This window comes from Pteropus alecto, unplaced genomic scaffold, assembly GCF_000325575.1.
Source record: "Pteropus alecto unplaced genomic scaffold, ASM32557v1 scaffold223, whole genome shotgun sequence".
NCBI classification, from domain to species: Eukaryota; Metazoa; Chordata; class Mammalia; order Chiroptera; family Pteropodidae; genus Pteropus; species Pteropus alecto.
The window spans coordinates 3,090,105-3,113,338 of record NW_006434441.1 but is presented as its reverse complement, the minus strand read 5'-3'; the positions used below and the strand labels follow the sequence as shown (position 1 = coordinate 3,113,338).

General features: G+C 41.9%; 2 protein-coding genes across 6 annotated transcripts in view; one reads left to right on the top strand and one right to left on the bottom strand.

The window, feature by feature from the left end:
* Positions 1–1,817, bottom strand: part of ZC3H6 (zinc finger CCCH-type containing 6) — a 44,876-nt gene extending 43,059 nt beyond the window's left edge. Inside the window, exon 1 of one of the 2 annotated variants that reach the window (XM_025045065.1) lies at positions 1,053–1,817. In XM_025045065.1, the coding sequence (XP_024900833.1) occupies positions 1,053–1,105 (53 nt within the window). In that variant the 5' untranslated portion in view covers positions 1,106–1,817. The remainder of the gene's footprint in view (positions 1–1,052) is intronic. The other variant, XM_025045064.1, reaches the window with a different exon arrangement.
* A 58-nt stretch (positions 1,818–1,875) lies between these two features.
* On the top strand, positions 1,876–21,889 carry ZC3H8 (zinc finger CCCH-type containing 8). 4 transcript variants are annotated; one of them, XM_015587430.2, is made up of 10 exons: positions 1,921–2,046; positions 2,856–2,908; positions 5,310–5,406; positions 13,269–13,503; positions 14,378–14,505; positions 15,368–15,490; positions 15,878–15,989; positions 16,969–17,078; positions 18,461–18,510; positions 21,162–21,889. In XM_015587430.2, exons 2-9 carry the CDS (start codon positions 2,856–2,858, stop codon positions 18,488–18,490), a joined length of 888 nt encoding a protein of 295 aa, XP_015442916.1. In that variant the 5' UTR covers positions 1,921–2,046; the 3' UTR covers positions 18,491–18,510; positions 21,162–21,889. The 4 variants fall into 4 exon arrangements, with proteins under 4 accessions (XP_006909515.1, XP_015442917.1, XP_015442916.1 ...); XM_006909453.3 differs by lacking the exon at positions 2,856–2,908 and having other exon boundaries at positions 1,876–2,046; XM_015587431.2 differs by lacking the exons at positions 2,856–2,908; positions 5,310–5,406 and having other exon boundaries at positions 1,876–2,046; positions 13,274–13,503.
* Positions 21,890–23,234: the final 1,345 nt, after the last annotated feature.

Here is a 23,234-nt window from a genome sequence, read left to right as displayed (position 1 = left end):
CGCGCGCCGCGACGCAGGGGTTTGGACAGTGGCCGTGGCGGTGACTGCTCCTCACCGACATGGCGGCCCCGGGAAGGCGCTCGACAAGATGGCGGCGCGCACCAGCCCGGGACTAGAGGTACGAGATCCATCCGCGCGCCGCGCCCCGCCCGTGGCCCGAGCGCGTCGGCCATTGGAGGACGCGGCCCGTCCATCACCTACAGGGGCGGGGTCTCGCCCTTTCTGCGTAGCTGCGGAGGCAGCTCGGTGGTGGGAATGGGTCAGCCGCGTCGTTCCGCTGCGAGAAGGCTGGGGAGGCCCAGAGGCACCCTGACAAGCCTGATTCGAAGGTTGTCCCTGGGCTGGGCTGGGTGGAACAATACAGGACGCGCGCTGTTCACGCGTCTTTCTAAAACACCTTGGTTGTCCAAATGATGGAGATGTACTTTCTCCTTCAAGGTCGTAGCGAGTATCTCTAGTATTCAGAGCTCAGAATCGCGTTTTGAGGAAGATAGCCTGGCGTGTAACTTGTTCTGATATTTCATACTGTTTATCTACCCCGTTATTAACTAATAGAAGGAAAACAGCTAGTAAGAATTATAGAACCTGTAAGTTACATAATTTTGTAAACTTTTAACATTTAAATATAGAATATATATGAATATTTTATAAATACAGGCAAATGGCTATTACATTTCTTGACAGGAACGTGACCTTGAAAATCATTTCTGACTAGTCAGTGTTATTGCTTATATAGTATATTGCTTAGTTCTGGAGGAAAGTTCCTTTTGTCTTTGCTTAGTGTGAATGAAAAAGGGAGATATAGTAGACCCGACAAGCTCAGGGCCACATGGCAGGCCTGGCAGGCTCAATGTCCCAAAGTAGCTGCGCAGGATTGTCTAATGACAAACTTCTAACTGTGCTGGGCGGTGTGGCTACCCCGTGTGACTTGCCCAGTTAGGAATTTGGGCAGGTCATGCCGGGTAGTCACTGCCCAGCCCTGTGGCTTCCTTAGCAGACATCACTCTGCTTTGAGTGCTGTCCATTATTCCCACTCCTCTAGGATGACACACCTTTGAGATGTCACCAGTCTTGTCCTACCCCTGGAAGGCACAGCTGCTGGCATCAGAGCACAAGACCTCAGGACCCCTTGTGACCTGGATGCAGGCACACCATCTCTATTCTTTAAATGTTAAGTGTTGGCTCTCTTGTACCCACCAATGGAAAGGAAGTCTGTGGCACCCATTTTGCTTTCTATCCAATCCCAGACACTTCCCAGCTTGGCTTCCTGCCTCTTCCCTGACTCACCACCAATGGATTTCCTGGACCTTCCTTACAGTCTCTCCTTTGATTTTAATGCAGACAAGGAGCTGGAGGACTGACATTCTCCCAGCTTTATCTCTTCCTGTAGAAACTACAACATTCTTGAGTTTAACTGTGACTCTGGTTAAGAAAGCTTTCCAACCACGTGCTAGCTTCTCTTCTGAATCCTCTTAGCACTTGATACTTTTTAATGGACTTTTCTGCCTAAAAGTTGTGTTTATTTTAAGCCCACTAGATGACAGTAACTCTACAAGTCCCGTAAGCTCTCCACACTTCTGTTTCCTTATCTGGAAAATGTGGAATAGCCCCTATAGGCCTTTCCTTGTAGGGCTGCTGTGAGCATTAGGTGAGCCGAATGTAAAACAGGCCTGCTGTACAGTGAGCGCTCAAACCAATGTTAGCTGTTACTATTGCTCTTAGAAACACTGGGATTTCCATCAAAAGGAGACTCCTAAGGACTGAGCCTAAAAACTATAGTAACTTTGAAAAAAACGGGTCGGAAAACACAAGCATAAAATTAGGGCGGAGCCGCTGGGGGTAGAAGCGCGCATGCGGAGAGGGGACGGGCGGCGCATGCGCGGCGCGCCAACGCGGCTCCGGGTATTTTCTCTCGCTCCTCACGCAGCGGTGGCTGTCAACTGGGCAGCTGCCCGGGCCTCGACAGGGTATGGATTTTGAGAATCTTTTCTCCAAACCCCCTAATCCGGCCCTCGGCAGGAGACTGGCCACAGATTCTGACGACAGGTGATGCCCCGTGTTTCCCAGCTCCGGTCCCGCCCTCCCGGGAGGCTCGGGTTGAAGTCGTGGGGGGCATGGGTCTCGGGGGTTTGCGGGCGGGCGTCGCGTGGCGGTGCGGTGCGCGGATGGCGCGAGGGTGGCGGCGGGAGGCAAGGCCTGGCGGGGCAGGAAGGTGGCGCCGGGATGCCTCCGTCTCTCCCGGCCCATGTCCGCATAGCACGTGAGATCTGGAGGACGAGGTCATCCACCATTTCTCAACAACACGTGCTAGTGGTGCTTTTTTGTAGAAGGGACGAAACCGCCAGTTCAAGGAGCTCAGGGCGAGGAGTGAATAGTCCGCCTTTAGTGCGCTGGTTTGCACCAGAGAAGGCTGACGACCACCCCACAGCAGCAAACACCATCTGGATATAGTATTTCCTTCAGGTTGAAAGGGAGCTGAGACCTCTGGCCGCATGGCGCTAATCTATTGATCTCATTCTTGGGAACGTGGGTAGTGGACTTTGTTTACTTTCTCCCCTGTGACTTCGGAGTGCTAAAAACCATCGTTTCTTGTAAACCTGTGTCTTCGCCTCAGTTTCTCTAGGCTGAAACCATGACACACAGCCTTTATTCCTTTATTTTCCTTCTTGATAGATCTCTTATTCTGGCTGACTCTACCTACATGTCACTCAAATCTGTTTCCATCTTTCTGTCTCACACACCTTAACGGATGCTTTAATTCCAGCTACCATCGGAGCTTTCCTACGTGCTTTCCGTAAAATGTCATTTAACATCTTAACAGCCTTAAAGAGAAGGTATTGTCTTTGTTTTTATAGATGAGAAAGTCGAGGCACAGAGATGATAAAATACCCTGCCGAGATTACACAGTGTAAGTGGCAAAACTAGGATCGTTACCCAGTCTTACTCCAGGACCCATGATTTAACAACCATGCTTCTAAGGCAAAATGACGAAAATACAATAAGGTCTATAAATATTGAAAAGAGACAAGGACACTAATTGCTTGTAGATGATATCAGTTACAAAGAAAAAAGACGAATCAATAAACTTAAAATATATGAGAAATCAGCAAGGTGAATCATCACAAAGTAGACAGTAGCAAGATTTAAAAACCCAGTAGCAGCCCTCCATTCCAAAATGTGTTGGACAAAAGGGTCCATTCACAAATTTTACTGAACTACTTTTCTGTCTCCTTTTATGACACTTGGACTTTTGCCAAAATGTCAGGCAAAGAATGATAATGGTAATTCCTTGTGGTTACGGTGCGCATCTGTGAACTGTTCCTTGTTCATAGCCTTTGCCCCTTTCTCTTCGTTGGTCTTTCTCTTTAAAATTTTGGGATCTCTACTCTGCAAATATTTTACTCTCTGTTTGTCTTTCGACTTTGCCTATGGCATTATTTTCAATGCATAAATGTTTTTTGTTTTAAATGCAGTCAGATGAATCAATCTTTTATGGTTCCTAGGTTTTTTTCCTAGTAATTTTATTATGGAACTATTCGTGTACTAAGCACCTGCTAGGTTGGAGATGTTATTTTAGCCCCAGGGACATAGCAATAAATAAACAGAAGAGAAAAAAATTCTGATACTTGGGAGATTTATTTTATATCCTTGGGGCTCAGACGATATGTAAATTACAACAGGTCAGGGGAGTCACTGCCTTTTGTTCTCACCATGAGATGAGATGAGATGAGATGCGATGCGATGTGATGTGCCACGCCAGGAACTTAACCCTTATGTGTATCAGTCAGCCTGTGGCGAGGCCGGTCTCCTTAATGTGTTACTTCGCTGCAGTTCCAAGAACCCTCTGGACGATGGCAGTGAAGGCTGATGGGATCGCATGTTGGGCGATGGTCAGTGCAATGGCCAGTGCTTGCGAGAAGCGTGAGTGGGGAGGTGGGTAGGAAGCGAGGATGGTGGGGGACGCAGACATTCTACAGAGGTAGCTAGGGAAGGCCTCGCTAGTGACACTGGTGAGTCATATTTGAGCTGGACCTGACAGGGCGACGGAGGGTGACATCTAGTAGGAGAGCTCCATATAAGGGTCCTGAGGTGGAGCGGGCTTATTGGTAGCAAAGTGGTCAGAATGCTGCTGTTATGTTACTCCACTTGGGCAGGGTTACTTCCTGCTTGCGGGGCTCCTTGCTGCCGGCCGAGCAGTGAAGGTTTGGCAGTTGATTAGTTGTGCAGTGGTGCTCCTATGGACAACCCACAGCCTGGTCGCTCGAGGGTGGGGGAAGCTGCAGCTCTGCATGAGGACAGGTCGGGTACCTGGTGGTGGACGGAACCTGATGCCCGAGCTCTGCAGCTTAGAGAGGCCTGGCGCTGCTGTCGACATCCTGGCACTGGTGGCTCTGCATTTGGAACATGCTGTGATGAGGGCGTGCGCGATGCCCAGTCCTTTCCTTGCCCTAACATGTGACTCAGGTCTCAGGCTTTATTTAGTGGTCACGACTTGCTGAGGCAAAACTGTCTTCAGCCCCCATGGCTATGGCGTCAGCCACTGTTTCAGTTTACCTATACATTTTATGGGCTTCTTTGTTTACCGGTTTCTTGTATTTCCCATCTTCGTCTATCTTGGGTTCATGTCTCCTTTTGCTGGAATGTCCTTCTATGCATGTTCACTTGCTCAGGCCTTGTGAGTCTGCAGCAACTTCTTTTTCATCTTCCCAGTTGAATATGCATTTCCTCCTCCCCTGACTTGGGAAGGCGCCCTGCCCATGATAGTCTCCTCCCTCTGGTCCTCTTTGTGTGCCAGCTCCTGCACACCTTCTAGGTCAGAGAGCTCTGGCCCCCAGATCTGGGTAGGTGTTCCTCAGCGTACCTGTACTGATCTTGCCGTATGGAAGCTGTTCTTTCTTTCTCCCAAGCAGACCGGAAGCTCTCCAGAGGCAGGGACAGGTCTGGCTAGTTTATGGCTGTGTTCCAGGATTGAAGGCCCAGAGCCTGGTGTAGGGTGCCCACGTGGTTGGCACCCAGATTCTGTTGAATGAGTGGATGAATGACACACTGCTAATGCTTGAACACTAAGATTATGCTATCTAAAACTTCTAAAACTTCAGCTTTACCTTTTACTCGTAAACATGTTGACATTTACTGCTCATCATAATTTTGTACATTATTTTTCCGGAATATTTGGAGTAGAATTTGAATTTGAGATTTCTTTGAGGGCAAGCTGAAGATAAGCCAAAGCTGTGAATTTTAATGCTGTGGTATGAATCCCTTTTCAGGTTGAAAAAACTGTCTCGTGTTATTTGATATTTTTGCTACAGAATCGATGATGAAATAGATGATACAGAAGTTGAAGAAACACAAGAAGAGAAAATAAAATGGGAAGTAAAACTGGAGAGTGAGCATATTCCCAAAAAAGTAAGATGAAGTTGGAATATCGAATAGATAGGAATGGATGTGAGAAATTTATTAGGGATCCTATTTGTCCCAATTTAGTTAGCATTTTAGACCCAGTTACTTACATCAAAGAACTCTGGTTCCATTTAAAAAAAAATTATTTAAGAACTTTATTGTCATTTAACATAAACAGTTTTTAATGCATTGCTTTTATTTTGGTATTCCCTGTTTCTGAAATGGGTTGTAAACTGTTTCAAAAACTTTTTCAAATTAGATCAAAATTTTAAGAGTATTGATGTGCTAACTTAACTAACTTTACTGATTTAGAGCTTAAAGCTTGCGTTACTTTGCTAGGATTGCTGGGACAAAGTACCACAACCTGGCTGACTTAAACAACAGAAGTTTACTCTCTCACAGTCCTGGAGGCTATAGGTGTGAGGTCAAGGTGTCCATAGGGTGGGTGGGTTCCTTCTGAGGCTGAGAGAGGTTCTGCTACATGCTCTCCCGCACCTCTTGGGCATTTGCCAGCATCTTTGGTGATCCTTGGCTTGGCTTCTAGAAGCATCACCTTGATCTTTATCTTCATACATAAGTCTGTGTCTAAATTTCCTCGTTTTATAAGGATGCCAGTCATGTTGAATTAGAGCTTATCCTAACACATGCCATGTCCTTGCAAATTGAGTCAATTCTAAAGCATTGAGGTTAGGACTTCAGCGTAGGAATTTTGGGAGGGCACAGCCACCCCATAACAAAGCCAATATCTACTCCTCTGTGTCTCTTTTTCTCTTTTAAAAAATATACATGAATTTTGACCCACTACTAAAAAATGGGTTTGAATTGGCAATGAACTCACAGACACAAATAGGCTTTAATATGTTATGCATAAGGTTTAAATTGTGTACCGTTCTGAGTAGTGTGATGCGATCTCACACCATCCCACTCTGTCCAAGATGTGAATCATCGCTTTGTCCACGCTCTCTGCTCGTGGTTCACCTAGTGGCTGTTTTGGTTATCAGATGGATTGTTCAGGTATCGCCGCACCTCTGTTCAAATCACCCTTATTTTACTTAATGGCCCCAAAGCACAAGAGTAGTGATGTTGGCCATTCGGATATGCTACTGAGAAGCCATAAGGTGCTGCCTTTCAGTGAAAGAGTGAGTATAGTACATAAGACGTGAGAGACCACATTCACGTAGTTTTTGTTACAGTGCATTGTTATAATTGTTCAATTGTCTTAGTTATTACTCTTGATCTCTTACCGTGCCTAATTTGTAAATCGAAATTTATCACAGGTAGGTATGCATGGGAAAAAACATAGTCTATGTGGAGTTTGATACCCACAGTTTCAGGCATCCACTGGGGGTCTTGGAACGGGTCCCTGTGGGGTGGGGGGAGCTCTGCATTTACCTAGGGATATTACTGCTGAGTCTTATGTGAGCATCTTCACCTTCCCTGTAAGGCTGAGCTGTGTTCTAGAGGGGTTCTGCTACGTTTTATTTCTGGAGGCAGCATGCAAAGACTGTTTCTGCTGCTCCACACTTGATGTTGTTACCCTTCTTATTTTTTGCCATCTGGTGAGGTATCGCACTGGAGTTTAGTTTGCATTTTCTTGATTACTGTTGAGGTGGAGGATATTTTCACATGTTTGTACATTTGTGTTTCCCTTTTTTTGTGCCTTTTTAAGTCTTTTTGTTCTTTTATATTGGTTTGTGATTTTTTTTTCTTTATTTGTAGTTCTTTATTTGGATATAAAGGAGTTTTCCTTTCATTGTGGATTTTGTGTTGCAAAATTGCTAATTTTTTGGTTTTGTTTCCACTTGATGGCTTTTTTGATAAAAAGTTTATAATTTTAATGTATTCAAATTTATTAATTATTTTCTCTTTACTGTTTTATATGTTTTATTTAAATATTTTGAGATAAAAATATTTTCATGTTACAACATATACTATATACTATGAGGTAGGGAGACAAATTTTGTTTCACCTTTTTTTTTTTGTTATAAGCATTTGTTCTGGTTTCATTTATTGGGGGAAAGGACTGTCTTTTCTCCACAGGTCTGCAGTGTCGCTTTTGTCAAAAATTAAGTATGATGTTCAGATGAATCTGTTTCTGGACTGTTCTCTCCCACTGGCTTGCTTGTCTCCCCTTCCCCAGGGCCTGCCTATGTTGATTACTGCAGCTCTGTAATGAGTTTGGCCTCACACCTTGTTTTTCTTCTTTGTGTCTTGGCTGTTTTTAGTCCTTCGCAGTTCTCTGTAAGTTTTAGATCAGTTTGTCAAGTTCTACAGAAAATCCTGGTGGGATTTTCACTGGGAATGCACTGAATCTATAGAACATTCAGGGGAGAATTGAAATCTTTAGAATATTGAGTTGTCCAGTCTTTAGGTCTTCTTAAATTTCTCACCAGTATGTGATAACTTTCTTGGTGGATGTCTTAACCTTACAAACCCTTTTTGTCAGATTTGTTGGTAGGTGTTTGATTGAGGCTGTTGTCAGTCACGTCTTTTTTTGTTGTTGGTTTCTCATTTGGCTGACATACACTGTTTTGTAGGCGTGAGATTAAACTTTTGAGTTCTTGTTAACATTTCTGGAATATCTTGAATTTATCCTTATAGTTGATATATAGTTTGGCTGAAATAGATTCAAGTGTGAGTCCTTGAGGCCATTGCTCCATTCTGGCCATTGTCTCTTCTGCCAGCCAGTGTTGTAACATGAGACCTTGCTCATCTGATTCTAGTTCTGCACAAGTGTCCTGTTCTTTCTGGAAGCTCTCCTGTTCTTCTGTTTATTTTTCGGTGTTCCGAAAGATTGTGAATCTTTTTTTTATTCAGTGTCTGATGAGACTGTTCACTCCTACCCTTCATGTATGAGGCCTATCTTCTGTTTTATTTTTATTCTCTTTGTCCTTTGTGTTTGAGGAAATTTTCTCTCTTTCTATTTATCTCTATTTCATAAATCAGAGTTTAATTATTCAGAGTTCTTATTTTCTGTTTGGTCAAGTGTTCTGGCATTGCTTTTTGAATATAATACCATCTTGAATCTCTGTGTGTTTATTTTTAATTCTTAAGTTCTTTTCCTTGAATCATATTTGCTTCTTCTAGATCAGCTTTCTCTTTTTCCTGCCTTTTTTGTTTTAGTCTCTCAATCAGGAGTCAGTAGACATTTTCCATAAAGGACAAAACAGCAATATTTTAGGCTTTGTAAGCCACAAAGCACAATTTAAAGATATAACACATATAATGAGAGAGGTATATGTACTGATATAACAAGAGAGAAAACAGATTTCTACAACTTTTTTATTGTCAAGTCAACATATAATAATAATTGAGTTTGTGTGATACAAATTTACTAATGAGAAAAATGAGATTTTTCTGTTTGGGATAATCACTTGTTTAATTGAGTTCGAAGTTAGTGTTCCCGATCAAAATTGGTTGCATAGATTTCTGTTAATGCTGATCTTTGATTTGATTTCATGCATTCTGTCTTTGAAGATGCCTTTTCACTGAAGATGGGTACTTTCAGATACTGTCAGTCTGTCAGCGTGATTTCCATCAGGCACATTCCTTGCTTGGAAGGCATTTGTAGAACTTCATTATACTCTCCGCTTGGGGTTTGTCTTTTAGTGTGTTCTTGCACTGCAGATTAGTCACTTCTAGTGGAAGGCTAGGTGATGACTTCTTAGATGCACACAGCTCCGTGGATTTTGAAATGACATTTTTCTTTGCACTGTGTTCAGATATGAAACACGGCTGGAACTGTGGTTTGAACCTGCTACAAATGTGAGTGGGAATGGGTGTTGTGTCTTATTTTATTTTTGGACAGCTTGTTGTCACTGAGTAGTGTCAACTCATTAGGAACCAAGGAAAACCACTCAATAGCACTTGTTTTATTTCTGTAGTCTGTTGAAGTCTCTCCCGAATTCCTCGCGTCTCTGAGCAGCTGTTCTTGCCAAAAGGCCAGTCTTCTCGAACAGCATTCCTTTTTCTGGCCACTTCAGCTGTGGCGGTCAAACAGGGTTTCAGTAGCACACAGTCAGTCTTCTCTGATGGGCTAACAAATGACCCACTTAGAAGCAAGCTTTGATTACAAATTCATTTTCATTTTTTATTTTTAAAGAAATAATTTCCTGATGAGATAATTTGCTTTAAATTTTCTAACCATTGAGTTGAGATGATTGAGTTGGAATGTTACGATGAATGCTTAATATTGTAATGTTGACAAAAATTAGGTTCTGAAGGGTCATTACATGGCCACCATAATGCTCTGCCATCTAAAAGAACAATAAAGTAATTCACACTACACTGTGCCTTAAGTGCATGGCATTCAGAGGCTACTTTTCATGTTTTGACATGATGGGTATTATGCACTGGTACTGGAAAAATGTCATGTCTTGGCAAAATGCTGTCAAACTGTAACCATCAGTGAAATTTCTAGTGCCCTGAGTACAGTGTAAAGTGAAGAGAGAGCCATATGTGGTCTCCTTTGCACCCGCTCAACTCTGCAGGAATAATACGGAAATGAATGGATGTGGCTGAGTCCTGATAAAACTTCATTCATGGATGCTGAAATTTGAATTTTATATAATTTTCATGTGTTATGTAATGAATGCTATTCTTTTGATGTTTTTTCTCTCAACTCCAAAAAATGTAAAGACCATTCTTAGCTTGCTGACCATTATAAAAACAGGAGGCAGGATGGATTTGATCTTGGGTCATAGTCTGAGGACCCCGGTCTAGATTTTTGTCATGTGCTTTTATGTTTTTCACTGTCTCTTGATTTAAGAAAGGCCTGGAGCGTTGATGGACATCTTTTGCTGCTGTGTTGGTAGGTCTGTGTCCCTGTGGGTTCCCCACCAAATGGGAAGGCCGATTGGGCTTGTGGGTTGGGAGTGGGGGGGCTGGGGGGTGGGCAGGTTTCCAGTAACAGGTAGTTCTTGGCCTTTTTGCTCCCTGCACTCCTTTGGCAGTCTGGCAAAGCCCTCAGGCCCCTTCTCAGAATAACATTTTTAAGTGTATAAAATAAAAATATGCGGGATTACAAAGGAAATTGATTTTACTGAAATATAGTTATCAAAATATTTTTTTAAGTATGCTAGAAGTAATGTGTTTTTGTTAATGCATTGAGCAATAAGCTCAGCAGTGGGTCTAGTTATTGTAGCTTTGACACGGTGATGGACATACAGGAAATTTGAGCTGTCCAACAGCTGTGACTGGATGTATGAGGGTACCGTGATGTCTGTCTGTGACAGCGCACATGCTGCTGAGACTGCTGTGGTTTATAGCCTGTGTTTTAAACAGAACAAGATGCTCAATGATAATTTAGAGGTCGATGAAAATTGTATGTGGTTTTTAATCTCAATTTCATGGCGTTCTATCCGTAGACCCTTGGGGAAGGGGTTCTGGCCTGCAGTGTAAGAACCCCTGCTGTAGGGTGAGTGGGTGCCATGTATTTCTTTGGGGTGCTCCCAAATGCCAGAATGTGGAGGACTTCACTCTAGGATTGATCTCAGGACACACACAAGAAGTCTTGGCTTGTGTCACACATTTTACTCAGTTTTTTTAGAGACCAGCCTCTCTTTTTGCCCAGGGCAAACTTTGTGTTGTGGTTGAGGGGTGGGCAGAAAGAACTTGCTGTAATAGCTTTGTCCATCTTCATGTGGAATTTTAACTCGCCTTCAGTTGTAGCCCCATTTCTATACTCTAGCTTGAGCGCAACCTCCACTTGAAACCTTGCTTTTTGTCAGAAGTTTGCAAAAAACTTGGTGAACTCTTCTTGCTTACTAATGAATGTCCTTTATGGTCCCTTCCCTCCACCCCAACTCCCCCCAACCCCCACTACTCTGGAACTATTAATTCTTACATCTGTGTACTTTTATTTCTGTAGAATGTCAGAAGGCCATACTAGTTCAATATACCATCCTGAATCAAAAGCAGGAAAAGCTCTTACTTAAAATTACTACTTTATTTAGATTCCTTTATAAAAGAAAAAAGTTGTAATATCATGTTCGTATACTTTCTAAGTCATATAAAGAACAGCGAACATCAGAGCAGTGAGTTTATAGCTAGTTGAAGTAAGAAGTCCTTTGCGGTGAGTGTGGTTCAGTGCTCTGTGAGAAGACTTGTGTGAACTAGTAACACTCATCACCTCTAAGGCATAGTAAAGCCGCATAGTTGATGCGTGTCCTGGTTTTATTAGTGCTGTCAGCGCATCTCATCTCTTCCTTTGCTTTACATAGATCAGATACTTTGTCACTTGTAGTGAAGGGGTTGGCCTGGGTGCTGTAGGCCTGCATGTTTTGTGCGGGGGCAGAGTCACTCATCTGGATCGCTGTAATATTTGATTTAGATACATTGAATGGGATCTCATCTCGGCGTAGTTAAGCTAACCTTCATGGGAGCTGCCGCATACTGAATGATTTCTGGCTCTCCTTGTGCCCGCTGAATAAATCGAAGGGCCAGAAGCAGGGTAAGCATGTTCGCTACCTTAAGAGCCACCAGCTTCTCCACACAGGTTGGAGAGGGCATCTTTTTGACTTTGTGAGCCACGTTGTCTCTGTCATAGCCAAGCAGCCTGAAATAACACGAAGGAAGGGGTGGTGTGACCACTTTCCAGCAGAACCTTATTTACAGGAGGCCAGGCCGACGTTTACCAACTCCTGACTGGAGTTCTGTGCACATGCTTGCTGCGTGCTGTCAGTTGGGGAAGGTAAGATGTTCATTGATGCCGGCGCAGCCCAGGAAGCTATCTCGGCATGTTGGGATCCTGCAACAGGTTCGTCCTCTGGGCTTACAGTCCTCCCTCTGGTGGTACAACTCCTAGTTCTACTGTCAACCGTCAGAGGTAAACCACTGAATTGTAGCAGCTCGTGCAGTGTGCAGTAGTGATACTTCTGTTTCTTGCTTGCTTTGTGTTCTCTGCCTTCATTGGTTATGTGAAAGTAGGTGAGAGCCCAGGCCTGGAAGCAGGCTCTGGGGCAGGGCCATCGGTCATTTCAGTGATAGACACGACATTTCTTCTGACATCAAAATTGGAGCCCTGTCACGTGTGGACATTTCTAATACACTTTTTAATTGAAATGTCTCATACATAGTGATGATAATTATATGGCTTGTACGCCTGTGTAACCAATATTAGGAAATTTTTTATACACAAAGTGCTAGTTGTCTGCTTTGATCACCCCAGGCTGCCCAGGGTCAGCTGCCAGCCCTGGCTCTTGCTCTAGTGGGTGTCTATGCCTATAGCTGTTACCTCTGGGGCAGCTCCAACAGTTAGAAGACAGATTCTGAAAGTAAAGTTAACCTGATTACAGGGAACCAGGCAGTTCTTTCTTCCACGTCATCATGGCTGCCACTTCGCCTGCCACGAATGCTGGAAATTATAGGTAAAAAGAGAAAAGGCTTTGGTAGCTGTGATATATCTTAGTGCATTGAGTTTTATGGTGGGCCACTACAGTTTACTAGTATTTATGAAATAATGAGTTATTGAATTAAGTCATTTAAAAGTATAGGCGATGCAAAGGGAGAAGTAAAATGTGAACTATAATACTGTAATTGCTTGATATCACAGAATTAAGACTTGGAGATTTAGTCTTCTAATTCAGTAAAGTTCATACGGCATACAGATTCTGAATCTTCTCTAAAATTATCTTTAAGAATGGCTATGTCATGCTGGTTGTTTTTTTGTTTCTTTGTTTCGTTTTGTTGTTTTAATTCTGGAGAATTCCAGATACGTAAGGCTGGGAAGAATAGCACGTGAACCTGCATGTACCGGTCCTCTACCCTTGGCCACAGTCAGTGCACAGCCAGTCTTTGCTGCTGCTTTGTAATCAGATTGTTTTGAATCACACTAGACTTTAGAAGTTGAAGTTTTTGTTTTTTCTTAGTTTAGGCACTTTGGAAACTCTACGGCATCACCGAAGAGTTTGCTGCGTAGGAAATCACGAAGTAGGGATTACGACGTATACAGCGATAGCGATGTCTGCGGTCGGGAACCAGAAGATAACTTTGCTAAAGAGCTGCAGCAGTATATTCAGGCCAAGGAAATGGCCAAGGCTGCTCAGTCCTTGCCAGTCCCTTTGGAACCCGTGGAGAAGGAGAGAGCGCAGGGCACCCAGAAAGGTAAAGGCTGTCCATGTAGAGGGGGAGTCCTGTGTCCGTGTCCCTGTCCAAAGGGGGCGGTGCTGTCCTACACATTACCTCACTACGAGGCCTTGGGTGTCACAGATCTTCACTCAGGCATGAGCTTGCAGGACCCGGGTCCCTGAGACCCAGCCACATGGTGCGCAGATGCTTGGTTTGCAGGAGGAGCTAGGTGGTCAGGAGGGTTCTCAAAGGCTGTGATACCTTTGAAAGGGAGAATGTGTAACCTCGGGCCCTGCACGTGTGAAGGATGAGCTAAGCTTGTTTGTATTGCTGTCATCTAAAGAGGAATTTACTTAGTGTCTGGGACGGTGGAGTGTCAAACTAAACTCCGACACACATTTTTTTTTACTAAAATGAAGTTTAGCCATAGGCATGAGGACAAATGATGATTGTAATGAAATTAAAGTCTTAATCCTCTCACTTTACTGAGTTTTTTTTTTTTTCCTCTTTAAATGTTTTCTTGTTTAAAATGGATCACAGATAAATTTAATCTGTACGATGTGTTTTCAGTCACCAGTCTGATAGTGGCATCTGTGTTCAGTTTAGCCATCGGCAGCATTCACTGTTAGAGGCTATGGCAGGTTCCGTGAGAGCCAGTGGTCTCTGACCATTTGGGAAGGAGCTGACTTTTCCCCTGACAACACCCTATATATTTTCATAGAGAGTACGTTAGAGTCCAGACCGTATCAGTTCCCTCATTGGTCTCAATCCCAATTCTAGAAAGACAGAACTGTGTCACACCCATTCACTCAAAGAGCAGGAGGACTTCTGGATTTTATAGAATTTGCTTCTTAAGAGTAAACTGCTATTGTATTTTATGCCATCTTTAAAATTGACTTTCTGTTTTTAGCTGGTAAACAAAAAAATAAAAACCTTAAAGCTGCTCGCAAGAATGGTAAACAGAAGAAAATGAAGCGGAAATGGCCTGGTGCTGCAGAGAAGGGCTCAGATACTTATTCGGGGAACAGTGGCTCGCAGGTACGAGGATGTACACGGGGCAGAGAACTCTGACATGCCCTTGGATATTTCTTTCTGACCCTCAGTGACAAGTTACAGAGCGAGGGTTGTCAGTAGTGAAGCTGCCTCCATCTGCTTCCTTGTCACACAGGAGCTGCCGGCACCCACTGTAGAGTTTAGTAAGGTCACATAAAACCAAAGATTTAAACTGACTCATATGATTGAGACATATTTGATGGTACTAAGTAGAAATGTGACATTGTTACGAAGCAGATTGTGTAAATGTGTAGTCAGCTCCCTTCTTTGCATGTACTGTTTTTCTCAAACTACTCAGATTTGGTGTGCAGAAGCTGTAAACTGCATTGTGACTTAACACGCTAAAAGTGGTTTACGCTTCTAAAGAGTCAAGATGCATCATGAAATTCCCCTTTTGTTTTTGTACCTCTGTTGCCATCCTTGAGGGTCTTGTTCCAGTGACATGTGTTACTGTAAGCCGGTTGGTGCGCTCAGCTCACCGAGTACCTCACTGGGATTAAAGAGTACATTGCTTCTGGCTCATCTTTTGGTTTCTAGTTTTGTCCTCACTGTTCTAAAGAGCCTTGTTCTTAGACTTTGCTTCTTATCACAAGTGGTACCACTTTATTTTTTAATTCATTTTTAAAAATAAGGGCAAAGTAGAATAAAATGATCCAGTTGCATAAACAGTGGTGAGATGCTGTTGAAACTGCCCAAATATTCACTTTTCAGTTGGTGTCCAGAAATCCAGGTCTTCCACATAAAGCTGGTCATCTCTTAATGTCATAAAGGTGGTTGAAAATAATTTTGTGCAATGGAATTAAGTACTTAATTTTCTATTCCTCGCATTTCGTTTTTGTTTGCAAAGGGTGGTAAACCTAAAGAGAAGCAGCAGCGCATGAGGTTGAGCCCAGGGTTCATCAGCCAGCACACTGTGGAGCGCAGGGGGAAGCAAGTGTGTAAATACTTCCTCGAAAGGAAATGTATTAAGGTACGAAAAGTGTGGAAGCAAAAATATACAAAAGTGTAAGGTGTCGCAAAAATGTACTAACACTCTATTACACACTCTAAAGGCATCTTTAAAACCGTTTCCTTCTGGGAACGGTTCACTTAGAAAATTTTACTGAAATACTCTTTTATGTTTAAGAAAGTAGATAATTTTTAAAAAGTGGATTGTATTAAGAATGTTTAGAATTTACCAAAATTTTAAGCAGATAAGTGTGAGATGGCTATATGATAAGTCATTAAGAAGTAGACTAAACAGCTTCTGAGACTTTGTTTTTTTCCAAAGTTATTTGCTTGTCTAATGTCTGGTAGGAATTGTAATGGCTTAACTATGAGAAATAGCAGCTTTTCCTTGTTCCTTCTTTTGCCCTAGGGAGACCAGTGTAAATTTGATCATGATGCAGAGATAGAGAAGAAAAAGGAAATGTGTAAGTTTTATGTACAAGGATATTGTACCAGAGGTGAAAACTGTCTATATTTGCATAATATCCTTTACCACAAGATATTGTAACTTTATTTTTCATAAATATTTATAGGACATTTTAAATATGTATAATCTTGAGTGAAACCAGCGTTTTCCTTTGGCAAAATTAGGTTATCCTAGGCTAACTCAGTATTGAAGTGATTGACTTACACAAAAATTTTTTGCCCCCAAGTAAGAAAAGAGGGATTCTTTAAAAATTCTCTCAGATGAAGTATAGCACTTGATGAGCCCTGTTTAAATCCCAGAAAGACTATGTCAGTTTCTGTTGTGATATTCATTCACTGAATCTTTGTCCATATATGCTCCTTCATCAAAATAGGCAGGGACTACATAATTTGGGGTTGCCTGTTTTCTGAATGTTCTGTCCTCTATGTAGGTTAGCTGTCCCTTAACTTGAAGAGTGACGCTCACTTCAGAGCGCACGGTACCAACGTGCTGCAAATCCTGGGCCCTGGGCATCAGGGCTGCAGTGCCTTCGGTCACTGCGGAAGAATGTGGTTTCCTTCAGCCCTTCAGCATAGGGATCTCAGATTCTTACTGGAGGACCTTTACCTAGAACATGATGTTGACATCATGTAAACTGATCTTGCTACACAAAGGGTCCAGGTTTCTAAGACATGTCATTGTCATTGAGTTTAATTTCTCCACTCCACAAGATTATTTTTAAAATAATCACATTTCTTGAGGTATTTAAAATACACATCTCTTTCTTCTGTCAGTGGAACATATCTGTAGTCTATTATAAGGATGGGTCCAAAGGCAAAATGTACCCAATGATAGCCGTAAATTTGACTTATTTAATCATCCTAAAATTAGATTTTTTTCAAGCAACCCAATTAATTTACTGTTTAAAATTTTAGATGGGGAATTTAACATTTTTTCTAGTTGGAAAGGCCTTTAGGTGGGAAAAACAAAGTCATTAAATTAATAAGTTATCTTAGTTGGATTAAATTGTTCTCTTCCTTAACATTTGGGGGTACATGAATACCCTTGCAAGTTTTACCACACAGGAACAAAGTGTTATCAGGGACAGCACTGCAAGTTTTCACATGACCCTCTGACTGCTGAAACGCAAGAACTGTTAGCCAGAGTAAGTATAACCTGAGTGAGCCTTTGTTTTTCATTTTTAAAGAGTATGTTTGAAAAGATACTGTCTCTAGAATGCCTCCTAGGTTAGTGTATGACATGTGTTAGGGCTGTGGGTCAGAATGCCGTCATTCATTTGACTAGTTCCCCTTGTAGCGTAAGGGAGATTGCACTCATTGCTGACAGCGACCGAGTGTCTTTAAAAGCTTTAGTGTAGCTAGAAATGTTAAGAGCTGAGCTCAACAAAGTGAAACGAACAAATGGGAGAACTAGCACTCTCGTTAGGTCCTGAGATGGAAAGTTAAGGATTATTGACTGGTAGACATTTTGGAGTTACATCACAGAATACTCCAAGTACTATTTCAAAGTGTTGTTCAACTATTCTTTCAGTCTCTGAGAAAATCTAATTGCAAAATAAGTCCTTTATAGTCTGTCGTTTCTCATTTGTTATTTGGAGCAAGTCTCTTCAAAATTAACTGATTTCCCATTTAGAAAAAAAGTGTAGTTCACTGCCAGCATTAATTAATTTTACATCAACATGCTCTTTGAGGAAGAAGCAAATTGACTGGTTTTCAATGTGAAAATAAAATATAAAAACTGTTCTTAGAGTTATTTCTAAACAACTTGGTTCTAATCCTAATATAACAGAACTGTACACATAAATTGGATTCATCAAATGAATCTTAAGCTAATAGCTAGCTATTTGAGTGTGATGTTAACCTCACGCATAGTAATGTTATGTTTTCTAGGATTTGACATATTCAGTGATCGAGAATTACTATATTTTGTAAATGGAAATACCACTACAAAAAACAATGCTGTAAATAGAATGATGTCTTTTATTTCCAAAGATTATCGATAGGTTAGATTGATGCAAAGATAATAATAAGAGATACTTCATGGCAAACTTTGAGAGTGAGGTTAGGTCTGTAATCCACGAGCTATCTCTAGTTAAACACGGTAGCCGCAAGCGCTGCCAGCAAGTATTCTCAGGGGCAAACAGGAAATGGGTTAAATTGAAATATAAAATGAAAATAAAAGATTCTTTTAAAACCAAACCATACCATCTTGTGGCAGGAGTTTTTTTGAGCACATGCAAAGGTCAAAAAGTCAAAAGTGCTTATTTATAGATACTTTTAGGTTGTAAAATATGAAGGGTTACTCTGGAATTAGAAGTCATACCAAATATTTGGTTGTTTATTAATATGAAGGGTATATGGAGAAAATGGCATGTAGAATTGTTTTTCAGCCCCTCTTACAGCCAGTGTTTTTTGGCAATCACCAGAATGAGAGCTGTGGGATCATAGGAAAATTATGAGTGTGATGTGGTACCCGAATTAGACATTAATACATAAAAATCACTATGTGACCTTTTTTTCATATTAGGTTTTGGATACTGAAAAGAAGTCATCATGAAAATAAAATACCCAAAAAAGGTAAAGTTAGAATTTAGCACATTGCTTTTTTTTTCAGAAACATCTCTAGAAATTGGCATGGAAACATAGAAGTCATTTTCTCCTCCCACACACAAAGAATTATGAAATATTTGATACATATGCATAGATAGATATTGTGAGTCTCTGTGGTCTTGCTTCCTCCTCAGGGATTGTCACCATCTTCTATATTTTTAATTTCCTCTCTTGTTCCTTTGTAAATTTACTGAAGGTGCATGATTCACTAAACAATATGTTTTGTTTTGCTTGTGTTTTAAGTAGTATCATACTCTGTATTAAGTGGTGACTTGCTATTTTCACTCAGCATTATTCTAAAATTCATCCATGTAGTTGTGTACAGCTGTCTTTCACTCATTTTTACGCCTACATAGTATTTCAGTCTGTGTGTCGCAGTTTACTTAGTTATTCTGCTGTTGATGGACACTTAGATTGTTTTTGGTTTTTAACACAGACTGTGAGTCGGTAACCGTGTGCACATCTGTGGTGCGTCTCCTGGGACACAGCCCCCACTGCTGTGGCATTGGCACTGCACTCCCGCCAGCCATGTGGGACTCCTGCTGCCCTGCACTTGCCAGCACTCTATTATCAAGACTTTAATTTTTTAAACAGTTTAGTGGGCTTAAAAATGGTGTCTCATAGCTTTATTTTCATGGAGTTAGTGTCTTCTTGCGCTCACTAGCTTTGAGTTTCATCTGTGGTGAAATGCCCTTTAATTTCTTTTGCCTATGTTTCTGTTGGGCTGATTGTCCTGCTCAGATCTGGTTTTCATATTACTGCTATAATCCTTTGTGAGGTGCATGTGGCCGGTCCCACATTCTGCGGGCTGTCCCTTCACTTGTTTCGAGGTGTCTCAATGAACAGAATTACTTATTTTGGCAATCTTTTTCTTTATGTAGGTTTTGTATTTTATTGAAGAAATCTTTCTCTGTCATGAGACTGTAAAGTACTTTAATATTTTTTTAAATTTTTATATTTTACATTTGTATTTCAATCCTTTAGAAATTGTATCAATTAGCAGGCACCGCAGTGTTCCTGCTTAACAAGCAGAAGGCCCTCTGTAGCACGTGAAGAAAGACATGTCTTTTTTGTGCGTCTACAGACTGGCAGGGCCAGCTGCCTGCCCGGGACCAGTGGGCCAGAGGCTGTGTCTTCTCCTGGTGGAAGCTCAGGACGGTGGCCCCGTTTGCATCACATTGGCTTAGAGCCTGTCACCATAGTTAGTCATACGGCTAAGCCCAAAGTCAAGGAGTAGGAAGTACACTCTACTTCTTGTACTTTCCGTGTAGAAGGAACTGATAGATTACATGAGAAAGAGCGTGTCTGGGGCTAGAGGGAGTAAAGAAGACTGAACTAACGGTGCTTCTCTTAATGGTGGGGCTGGGTAGTAGTAGTCTGCTGTATGGCTGAACCACATTTTGCTTACTCGTTCATCGGTCGGCAGTCACTTAGGTTGCTTCTGTGTCTTGACGGCTGTGAATAATGCCTTCTTGGACACGGGTGTGCAGACATCTGAGTTAGTTGCCTCTTCATGAATATTCTCTTTTACTTGAAAGGACAACTGAGGGGCCTGTTGGTTTCTTCAGATGTGGAGATTTGGCGGGCACTATTCCACAAATGAATGGAGTGACCCTGTCACTTCAAGGAAGACAACTAAAAATGTATATTTTCAATGATAAAATTCTGGCTTTCGAGCAAAAATGACAATTCTGGAGCATTTTATCTGTCTCTATGAGCTTGAAAGCTTTCTTTAAGATTTTTTTGGTGGGGTTGGTGCTATTAAAGAATGTGATTTTTAAACACTGTGAATGAAACATTTGCAAGATCTGCTAATATTAGGAAATTAGTAAGCTAGTGTTTTCCAAATAAACAATGCATGTTGTTAACAGAATTAGGCACGGGCGAAACACTCATGCAGCCTGCCGTCTAGACTAGTGAGTTTTCATGTAACCTTGCAGAAAGTTTCTTGATGGTTTGAGATTCTACATTGCAACTGGAAACTTGTTTACACTTGCTTTTAACATTCATTTGTCCATCACTTTATTTTTAGCTTTTCTGAGTAAGTTCTAGGTTTGTTTCTTATATGGAGCCAAACCAAAAATTCTTTTCCTCTTTTGATAAGTGAATTAATCTGTTCACATCTCTTGAAATGACTGCATGTTTCCTTTAGCGTTTGTGATTTTGTTATAGTTACTGTGTATATTAGTTACTGTATGTGTTGCAGTTGCTATTTGTGTTGTATCACATTAGCATGTTTTCTCTCTCTATGGTATGTCTTTTTCTTTAATAAATTTTAATTTTTTCATCTTGTTTTTTTTCTACTTTTGTCCAATAACCCTTATCAAGTTTCCATTCAAACATGTTCTTGTAATAATAGTCTTTATTTTTTTCTGTTTTTTTCTTGTATTATTTTTGAGGTTAGTCAACTCTTGTTTCGTTACTTCCACTTTTTTGATCAGTTCTTTTTTGAATTTCAATTTGAGTTGATTTTTCATATTCCTCAAACAGGGATATTTAATTCAGTTTGGATTTTGTGTTAGTTTTCTTGTGCTGCATGTTTTTTGGGGGCAGGAAGTGGGTGGCTTTGTTGCTAATTTTCACCAGCTGATGTGTTTTTGTTTTATTTTCTTCTGTAGCTTTGTATAGACGAAGAGTGCTTGTGTCTGTGCCTGTTCGGGACTGTTCAAGACTGGTGATATGGACTGGTTTACCAGATTTCTCATTTAAAGCACCTTCTTGTGTCATTACGATCACATGCAGCTTTTTTAATGGATGGTGTGGAATGACAAAGTCTGGTGTATAAGTGAAGGAGCTGGTCTCCACCGAGCTGTTCCAGCCACTGCTGGGACGGGAGAGGAAAGAGATGGCGGAGCTGCCGACGGGGTCAGTGTGAGGGTGGGAAAGGGCAGCAGTATCTTCTGACACATTGTGTTTTCTCAGTGAGATAGGCAGCAAGGTTATGCCGAGTGAGGGTGGGTGATGCGCAGAAGTGTGCAGCAAGGGCCATTCCTGTCACTGCGCAGTTGCACTGCTCTGGTGATGGCTACTCCCATTTCTGTCTGTGGCCTGAATTATGGTTCTGCCATTTTTTACCCAGTTTCCCGTTGTTGGACATTTGTTTTCAGTTTCTCACTATTAGAAATAAAGTGGAACAGTGTCTCTTACTCTACCATTCCTAAACTTGGAATCTTAACATTTTTGTTGTTAAGCTATAAGGATGGTTGTCTTTCTCATTGGTTAGTGAACCATAATCAGATTACACACTTGTGTAAATGTAAATTTGAGTGCGATGACGTCTGTAACATAATATTTGAATATAAAATTTTCCAAGCACAAATAATAAGATGAAAAACATGCAATTTTATATAGTGGTACTGATCATTACTAGAAAAATGCTGTGAAACTGAAACTATCTTCATCATATTGTTTTATTGCTGGGAAAAATAATAGCATCCCTAACTTGCCATATGTGTGGAGTGCATCAAAGTTGGTGACACTTGTTAGCAAAGCCCTATTTGAAAACATGAGCCAAAGGTTTTGGTTGTACCTCAATCCCACTAAAGCCAGAGAGGGACTGGCACGCGCTTTAAGAAGCGTACTGGACAAGAGCTGGGATGATAAGGAAGTGGCAGGGGCCTGGGCCCTGGTGTTGGGGTCTGAACTGAGTGAGTCGGCCTCTGTGCCAGTGGCTGGTGGCGGGGGCTAGTTTCCTCTGGCCGTGGCTCAGGCGGAGGGTAAGAGAACATACCAGAAGCTGCCAGAAGAAGTCACAGAGGAGAGAAACTGAGGTGTTCATGCCACACTTTCCATAGTTTAATGACATCGTACAAGGGAGTGGTTGTATCACCCAAAGAAGCAACACTTTGCGTCTGAGAGGAGGTCGGACTCCTGCTGTAGCTCTCAGCTGTAGGAGGGGGCGTTGAGGCAGAGCCATTGTGTGTGCTGCATGCTGGGTAGGTGCTCCACCACCTGCTTCCTGCTGCTTAACGTTCCCTGTTACACCTTGTGACCTTGTCACCCTATGAGGCGGGGCATGGGATCCATTGCATGGAAAAGGGAATATAAATAGGAACAGTTACATTATATTTTTTCTATTTTCATGAGCCTTGAAAATAGTCATATTTAATTATATATGACAATTTAACAAGTATGTAAAGTTTACATATAGAAAAACAGTTCTTACACCCTAAGGGGCAGTACTCATGTCATCTGTAGACTTAAAAGACAAAGCAGAGGTTTAAGGGACTGAAAAATAGGAAATGTTAAGAAAGCTCAGATTTTACAGCTATTAGTTAAACAGGCAGATGTGTGTCTGTGAAATCTCTGACCTTGCATTGAGTTGAAAGGGAGAGACTGTCCCAGGTATGCCGCAGGCACCAAGGTGGCCGTTAGTCGTGGGCCCAGACTCCCAGCCACTCGCCTCCAGTTCCGCTTTCTCCAGCCCAGTTCACCCACCTTCCTCACAGCCTGTCTCCAGCGCGCCCTATCGTTGCTGGAGGTCAGCCCACTAGGCCTCCTCCTCATGGCCCTCTGCCCCTCTGCTGCTCTGCATCTCCTGTGAAGTCACCTGCAAGAAGGACGACGAGATCATGTCCCCCTGTTGTGGGGAGAAAGGTGGGATGTGGAGCCTCTCCTGCTCATAACTTTGTCAGTAGCCCTCAGTGGAAATCATTGAGCAGGTTGGACAGAATCTCATTTTTGAGACTGTG